This window comes from Hippocampus comes, unplaced genomic scaffold (genome assembly GCF_001891065.2).
Source record: "Hippocampus comes isolate QL1 unplaced genomic scaffold, H_comes_QL1_v1.1 scaffold7, whole genome shotgun sequence".
Lineage (NCBI taxonomy): Eukaryota > Metazoa > Chordata > Actinopteri > Syngnathiformes > Syngnathidae > Hippocampus > Hippocampus comes.
This window is the reverse complement of record NW_017842060.1, coordinates 1,192,638-1,201,346: the sequence shown is the minus strand read 5'-3', so window position 1 is coordinate 1,201,346 and position 8,709 is coordinate 1,192,638. Positions and strand designations below refer to the sequence as shown.

General features: G+C 44.9%; 1 protein-coding gene across 1 annotated transcript in view; it reads right to left on the bottom strand.

Moving 5' to 3' along the window:
• Nucleotides 1-8,662, bottom strand: part of LOC109511054 (voltage-dependent P/Q-type calcium channel subunit alpha-1A-like) — a 34,209-nt gene extending 25,547 nt beyond the window's left edge. The window contains exons 1-8 of the mRNA XM_019861789.1: nt 8,502-8,662; nt 7,760-7,870; nt 7,432-7,515; nt 4,033-4,149; nt 3,894-3,959; nt 2,241-2,338; nt 1,982-2,132; nt 1,103-1,230 (exon numbers count right to left, since the gene is read on the bottom strand). Coding sequence (XP_019717348.1) covers nt 1,103-1,230; nt 1,982-2,132; nt 2,241-2,338; nt 3,894-3,959; nt 4,033-4,149; nt 7,432-7,515; nt 7,760-7,870; nt 8,502-8,618 — 872 coding nt within the window. The 5' untranslated portion in view covers nt 8,619-8,662. The remainder of the gene's footprint in view (nt 1-1,102; nt 1,231-1,981; nt 2,133-2,240; nt 2,339-3,893; nt 3,960-4,032; nt 4,150-7,431; nt 7,516-7,759; nt 7,871-8,501) is intronic.
• Nucleotides 8,663-8,709: the final 47 nt, after the last annotated feature.

Here is an 8,709-nt window from a genome sequence, read left to right as displayed (position 1 = left end):
AAAACAACACCATTCATTCCAGGCTACTAAAAAAAAAAAAAAGAAAAAGAAGAAAAGGCGAGCAGGTTGCGTTTCTTAATAAGTTGCTTTTATGGGGTGGGGTTGGGGGGGGGGGTGTAGTCCAAACCTTGCAGGCCACCCTATGCGGGCATTTCTTGCCAAGGCCCAGGGGAGGGGAGATAACTCGCAATAAACTGTACATATCCTTATAATGTATGCGCCCGCTGCAAGAAAGATACAAGGGAGGGAAGTTAGGTGCACGTCACACGGCTCACGTCACAAGAGAAAAAAGAGTCAAGGGGAGGAAAAGAGAGAGAGAGAGAGCGAGAGAGAGAGAGAGAGAGAGAGAGAGAGAGAGAGAGAGAGAGAGAGAGAGAGAGCATTCATTCACACCCCCAAACGGGTATGTCGGATCAATGCCTTTCTCACACACAAGAGGAAGAGGAGCAAAGGGGGTCAGGGGGGGGGGCACAATTCATTTCAGGTCTCCAAGTCAACATGGAAGATGAAGAGATCCTGCGGCGTCGGGGAGGAAGGAAAAAGGTTATGGACCAAACGGTGTCACGAGAGCGGGGCGAATGCTCAAGCCGAATTGCTAGCCGAGCGACTTACACGCGCGGGGCGCAATCGAGCCGCACATGCTCATTTTGGATCCGTTTGGGCTTTTTTTTGTAAACGATCCTTAAGAGTCTCAAACTCCGCGACAAAGCGGTGAGAGATGCCTGCTGAAGAGAAGGCTATGCAGTCGCCAGCATAGTAATGTCTATCCCTCCAAAACTCACGAGAACTTTACTTGTATTACCGGCGACATCGTCAGGGAGGCTGAAAAAAAGCCACTTGAAACAGCGCCGATAGATGCTGGTTCTGGATAGGGCTATGCGGCCCGTATGCATCGTCACTTAAGACCCTCAAAACTCAGCAGTAGCTAGCAGTGTGTTTGTATTATTAGCAATATCGCCAGAGATTTAGCAGAAACAAGTGACAAATACGAATTGATTAATTACGGCTCATCATGAGGCTACGGGATGATCTTTATGCTAGGTTAGCTTAGCAGGTTCATTTGTTTGACATCATCGGCGGGCCGTCAAACTGCTTCACTCACCAGGCGGCGGGGTCGTACTCGGCCCAAATCCTTACGTACTCGTCCAGGTGGTGCGGTCCCAGGATGGATGAGTCTCTGGTCAGGTACTCAAAGTTGTCCATGATGACGGCCACGAACAGATTGAGCATCTGCGCACAGCGACACACGGTCCATCATGTCCATTGGCCTGGAGAACGTCTTTGACATTGGTCATTCGCAAACAAAATGGGATTTGTTTATGTTTTGTGAAACACTGGCCGACAGAGACTGCTCACTTGGACGGGTTGCGCGGCTTGTCATCGCTAAACAGAGTAGTCTAGAACAGGCTAAAATGGGCATCGGTGTGGCAGCCATGTTGACGGTTGCCATGTTCCTATTAGAGGTAACGCAATCATCAATATTAGCTTCTCAACGCTGGCTGTTTTTTACTCTCTCCAGAATGTCTCTCCAACTGCTAATTTGGCGACAATATCTACAGTGGGGGAAAAAAATGCTACAAATAAAGAAGCACTAACATCGCGGCTCATGAACACAACCGGTTGCACGCCATTATCCTCCCCGAAATCCACATTTCAAACAGTTTTGAGCGTCACTTTTACTGATTGACAATCATTTCACATGGCCCCGGGGCATTTTGATGCCGTTTTGTACTGTAGTGGGTGTTTTTAGCTCAGGAAAAAATGACTTCGATGTCCCGGATAATTAGTTTGTAAAATCCAGGTTTCACCGGTCAAGACATCGACACATACTGACCCACCCAAGTGCGGCAGCAGTTTTTGTGTTTTATTGCGGAGGGGGCGGGGGATGTTTATGTGCATTGCGAGATGGATTTGAATCGGATTAATTGTTCAGCCCGATGAGGAAGCCTGACAAGTGGCAGATTTTGTGCGTTGCGCTCACCAGAAAGGAACAGAGAAAGATGAAGGAGACAAAGTAGGTGTAGGCGAAGGTGCTGCCGCATTCGGGCTCCGTGTTGCCCGAGGCCGGGTCGCACTCTTTGCCGCCGAGACAGGACAGCATGATTTCGTGCCAGGCCTCGCCCGTGGCGCTCCTGCGTGTCCGCACAAACGCACACACACAGAAAATGAGCGCGAATGAATAACGCCACGGAGCTACGAAGCGGCGCCCGTACGGGCCAGTTAGCGCGGCAAAAGGTCACCTGAAGAGCAGCATGAGCGCCATGACGAAGGTCCGGAAGTTGTTGTGATGGTCGATGGCGCTGTCGCCTTCCTCCTCCAGTGCCAGGTTGCCAAACAACTACACGCGCACGCACACATTTTCATGAGCGGCTGTGTTGCGAGCATGCGCCTCACGGGCACAACGGAAACAGTTTTGACTATTGGAGAGCGCCACGTCGTTTTCCAAACTGACTGATTGTGATGCAATGTAAAAAGTATACATTTCAAATTTAAATGAACTGTATCGCTCGTAAAATAAAAAAATAAATCATACAAAAAAAATGGAATAACATCCTAACTTGACATCGCCATTCACGATGATTGTTTAACAACCACTTCTTGTCCTATATCTTTAATAATAATTAAACTATGAGTACGGTATCGGTAAATAACTCGAGATGCAACCAGTGATCGATTGTCAAATTCATCGATTATTGTTTTTGAGAGTGGATTCATTGTTAAGACACCTTTTTTTAATTTCTAATTGTGCACACCCTCGGAATGTCAGCTTCTCAACAGGAAATATGATCCGATTTCTGTCGTGCTTCATGTCGGCGGACTGACTATCAAAGCAAGACATTTGCTTTTACTTTAGAAAACAATGTTCAACATTTTTGCAGATTTTATAAAACCGTCAGTGAAGCATAGATCATTTTTGTTGGTGCACCATTTTTTTTGAAATAAGAAATAAAGTCCTACTTTTGGATAAAAGGATGGAAATGAATACAGTGATCCCTCGCGATTTCGCGGTTCGTTTATCGCGACCTCCGTGCATCACGGATTTTTTCAAACATATTCATGAAAAAAAAAGGTTTTTTTTAAAGTCTGCAAAAAGTACGCAAACAGTCCGGAAGAGGCAGCTAAAGTCAGCAAAACAACAGCGAGTCACATAGAGCAACAAAAACAGTACTACATGTAGGTTGACTGTACTTTGTTATTCAAACACTAACCTAACCTATAAATGTTTAAATCTATGAGTATACAGAATTAAGTCATGTTAATGACAGTCAAACCTCGGTTTTCGAACGTCTCTGTTCTCGACCAAATCGGTTTTCGACCCAAAATTTCGAGTTTTTTATGCCTTGGATTACGACCGAAATCGGTTCTCGACCAAACTGAGCGCACTTGAATGCGCCACTTGACTCCTCTCGCCTTCCTTACACGAGGAAGTGCCGCCTCCTCGGGTAGACGAGGAAGTGACGCGTCCTCATGTAGTGTTCCATTGTGAGCAGGCGTGTTCAATAAAGATTTTTTTTTTTTTAAAAGAGTGTGGTTTCGGTTTTCGAACAAATCGGTTTTTGAACAGCCTTCTGGAATGGATTATGGTCGAAAACCGAGGTATGACTGTCCTACAAAATTTACTTCTACATGCTTGTATACCATTAAATTTGGCCTTATAAATATTTTTTCTACTCATACGCATATACATGTACCTATACGGGGGGGAGGGGGGTTTCGCTACTTCGCGGATTTTTGTTTATCGCGGGTGGTTTCGGTCCCCATTAACCGCAATAAACGAGGGATTACCGTACAACTCTTTTGGTCCGATTCACTGATTAATTGAGAGACTAAAATAATCTTTTTTTTTTTTGCAGCCACGTCCCAAATCCAATCGAATCCAATCATCCGCTCACCTGCATGCCAATGATGGCATAAATGAAGAAGAGCATGGCGATGAGCAGGCACACGTACGGCAACGCCTGTGAGCAGATCCACACGTGTCGGTCACGCCCGGCCGAGAGTTCGCCGTCGCCCGCCGCGGCGCTGGCTTACCTTGAAGGACTGCACGAAGGTCCACAGCAGGATGCGAATGGTCTCGCCTTGGCGCAGCAGCTTGATGAGGCGGGCGGCACGGAACAAGCGCAGAACGCTCAGGTTGATGAAATTGTTCTTGGAGAAGAAGAAGAAGAACAACAACAACAACGCCAGTCAGCGCACTAACACGCGTGACGTTCAACAAAACTGAAAGTGCAAGCCGGGGCGTGAAAAAAAAAAAAAAAACAGGGCAGAAACAGCCAGAAGAGGACGCGAGGGAGGGTCACGAGAGGGAACTCCAAGAGGACAAAAGAGAGCACAGAAGGAACAAGAGGCGGAAAAACAAAATCAAGGTCATCATCCAATCTGGGACTGCATTTTTTTTTCAGGGGGGTGGGGGGGGGCAAATGCACTGATCTCAGAGGGACAAGCAGGCCACACAAGATGGAGGCAAGCAGGTGGGAAGGAACATCTGGAGACGCCCCCCGTGCCGTGCCCATTGGCAGGGCGACACGGCACGGGGGCCGCCATTTGGTGGCACTCGCTCCTTGGAAATGCGCCACTGTCTCATATGAGTTTTTCAAGAAAATGGCTGCAGGTTCCTGGTTGAAATTTACTGTCAAACTTAACATATATAGTGGTACCTCTGCTTACGAAATTAATATGTTCTGGAAGAAATTCCTTGACTAGAAAATGTTGTAAACTGCATCAAAATAAAAAACAAATGCATGAAACAAATGAGATTATTGCACAATAAATGAGAATAGTGTATCATGTAAAAACAAACAAAAGAGTAAAGAATAAAAAGGATGGTCGTTTAAATTAACTCATCGTTTTTTGCCCTCTCGAGTTCATGTTCTGTCTCAGAAGAGGTTTTTGCCTGGCGTTTCGTCACGAACCGATCCGAGGACATTTGCTTTTGTCGGCTTTTAACAATCCTTCAAAAAAGTCCAAGGCAAACATCAGCATGATGAGCCACGCCCGACTGGTGAACACTTTTTCTGGGTGATTAACAATGACGTCAAACTATCCGAACGACTCTTGGCCCGAGTGGCGAATGACGAGACGCCGCATCCACACGTCACGATCGATTTATCTATCCACACGCATTCGACAGAGGTCCCTCTTAGCCAATGGGATGACAGGATGATGCTCGGTAGCAGCCAATGACAGAGCAGCTAGAAGTATGTTGCATTCAGGAAACTCGGAGCTGCGATTAGCCGGCCACACCGTATTTTTACCTTTCGTAACATGAAGCAATATTTTTCTATTGAGGCGTTTCGTAACTTGACCATTTGGTATGAAGAGACGTTCGTAATTAGAAGTACCACTGTATACTGTGCACGTGTATATCCTGATGTCATCAGCAGTGCCGCTCACAGACACCAGGGGGAACCTTTGCCCTCTTTTGCAGAAACGGTTAGCATTCACACGACATGATCATTAGCGAGATAAAAAAATCCTAATCAAATTCGGATGATTAGCTCCCTGATGTTGGGTTGACAGGCAAGGCCAGGAGGAGGAAGGAGGAGGAGCGAGCAGCCTTCACCACAAGCAGCATGCAGCATTTTGGATTCAAGCATTCCCCAAAAAGATGCTTGCTGTTGACCATGCTCAGCAAAGTCAATTAAAAAAAAACAAAAAAAACCTTTTATTGTTTCAGGAGTAAAAGTAAATGTCGAAAGACTTTTGGGAGTCACTTTGTTTCTCATCATGTGATGCTTTTTTGTAGTTTGCGACGTATTCTTTTCATTTTTTCCCCCTACAAATATGACGTGAGATTTTATGTTGAGTAGAAGGCCTTGTCGCCACAGTGTGACAACTTTTATTGAAGTCGTATTGCAACTTGTTTTGGTTCGTGGTAAATTTGCCGGCTAACTTTGTGTGACGTTTTTGTCGTTCAAAGCTTTATTCTCGCAATATTTTTACTCTTATGTCTAATTTGCAACTTTTCCCTCACAATGTTACGACTTTTTTATTTGAGATTTTGTTTTGGTTTAATGCAAGGTTTTGTTGAAGTATTACGTTTTTTTTTTTTGAGATTTTTTTTTGTTTTAATGCAAGGTTTTTTTGAAGTATTTCGTTTTTTTTTTTTTTTCGAACGATGTGACCTTTTTGTTGTTTGCTACCTTCTTCCCGTATCATTCAACCATTTTCTCAGAATGTGAAGTTTTTCTAGTTTGTGACATCATGAATGATTATGATTTTTATTGATGAGCGATTTTGTTTTGGTGCAAGTCTGTTTTGCGAAACTGTTCTGATATTTAGACTTTTTTTGCACAGTTTTCAATTTTTATTCTCGTAAAGTCGTTTGCGATGTTATTGTCATTATGTTTTTTTTACTGAGTCTCCTCATATCGAGGTTTCATTCAAGTAATATCCCTAATTTTGATACCCTTTCCTCATATACTACAAAACAGTTTTGATAATAATAAAAATGATTCAATTCATCACGAATATTGTGCCATTTCATCCAGGGGGCGCATGCAGAGGGTTCAAAGGTCACCAAGTTTGGGTGATCGGCTTTTGGGGGGCAGCGAGGGGGCGGGACTTTGTCAGCACGACCAATGAGGATGCAGAGGAAGCGTTGAGAGATAAATTACAAACCAACCAGAATCTACATGTGCGATGATGTCGAGGGATGAATGGGAAGGAAGTTGGGGGAAGGGGGTGGGGGGGAAATATATATTTATACATAGTGATAGATATATATATATATAAAGTATATATATATTTAAATGTATATTCATCATGTGTCATGATTGGGGCATGGTCACATGACAAACATGACATCATCATCATCAAAATCATCATCATCAGCAGCAATGCGGATGAAAGACAACACGATGAAAGGTTTCATAGTGCATTTTTGGGGAAGGGGGGCGGAGGGGATTGGATGGAATAGATTTTTTTTCAGAGAAGTTAAAGAAAAGAAAAAGACAAGAAGAAGAAGAAGAGTGAGTCATTATAAGGCTCATTAAGTCACTATGGCAAAAAGTTAGCAGAAATTCAAGGCCCTCCTTGGAGTCACGGGCGTGTAGTTGACGCACTTGTCTGTTAGCTTGGCATTAGCGAAGGCAGACGTCTGTAAAGCTAGCTTTGGCATTAACAGCTCCGTCCGTTCCAAGATGGCAACGCCCGAACAACATCTTAAACATTCCAATATTTATTTTGTTTGTGCGCGTTTATTTTCAGTTTGTTTGACAGCCGTTAGCGTTCTCGTTTGCTAGCAAGATTTAGCCGCTAAGCTAACAGCTGCTGAGTGGACACCAGAGAGGGATCTCAAAACAACACAGACGAGAATCGTATGAGATACTGATGCTTCTGTAAAACTTCACCGATGACCATTCGCATTCTCATAATCCACAACACAAGGATGGCGCAGGTGTTGCTTTGGCACGACTTAAGCCCACTTACCCCTAATTTTGTCACCAAAATGTCCGTGATGCTCCCCAGCACGGAGACAAAGTCAAAAATGTTCCAGGCATCTCTGAAGAAATTCTGTTTTGGACAAAGGAGGAAGTTAGCGGTCGTCCAAAGACCCATGTTCCCATGGAAACGAGGGGCGGCAGGAGGATGACAGTTGGCGTGCGCACGTCGGGGTTTTTCGGGGATATGGAGAACACGCTCCAGATCTGTCTACCAAAATAAACCTGCCTCATGAATCAATGATGAGAGCCTCGATGTGAGCGTGTGTGAGACTGGGTGAGTGTGTGACACTGTGCGTGTGTGTGCGTGTGGTCACCAGAGGGCCAAAAGCGACCAGCTTCAGGATGGACTCCAAGAAGAAGAAAGTGGTGAAGACGATATTGAGGTTCTGCAGGACATCGTCGTACGTTTCCGAGGCGCCGTCAAACTGCAGGGACAGGGGAGCAGGTTAGCCGAGCATCGCTTCCTCGCGCCACAAAGTCATTTCAAGTGAACTCAAGCAGCACTTTTGGCAGATATGAAAAAGAATGGAGTGGAAATGCCATGAATTTGTTCCAGCTTTTCGCCTCAAAAACAATCAAAAGAGCTCTCCGTAATATTGCTCATTGAGACGTCTCAACTCCTCTCAGTTCATCAGTACGGCACTCGTACTGATTGGTCGTTGCAGAGGACAAAGAATATATGACTACGGGTAGTTTTATATTGTCGGTTTACTGTTGTTGGAGTTATTTATGTTCACGTCATCGCCTCAAGGGTTCTCGCGCTACGGCGTCAATACTTTTTAGCAATAGCATTCAGATAGTGGGTGGAGAAGGCAAGGCTCGGAGTTTTTTTCAAACACACAACTAAAGGGGATTCTAAACTTTGACGTATAATAAATTCAGCATTTGTTCTTTTTTTTTTTTTTTGGGAACACAGATTCATTCATTGCTTGTTTTTGTGGAGGGGCAAAAAAAAAAGAACCGTAAAGAAAACAATTGTATTTTCAATCGCGATTGCAATATTAAGGGACAAAACCAAAATGGCAATTGTTGGTCGGCGGCCTTGCGGGGCCTCACCTTCATCATGAGTACGATGGTGTTGAGCGCGATGAGCGCCATGATGCTGTACTCGAAGGGCGTGGACACCACAAACTGCCACATGCGATACTGGAAGCTGAGCTTGTTCTTGGGCATGTGGCGCGTCAGCGGCTTGGAGTTGATGGCGAAATCGATGCAGGCCCTCTGCAGGGAAGAACGGGCGTCAGCCAAGCCGGCCGTGCCGGCG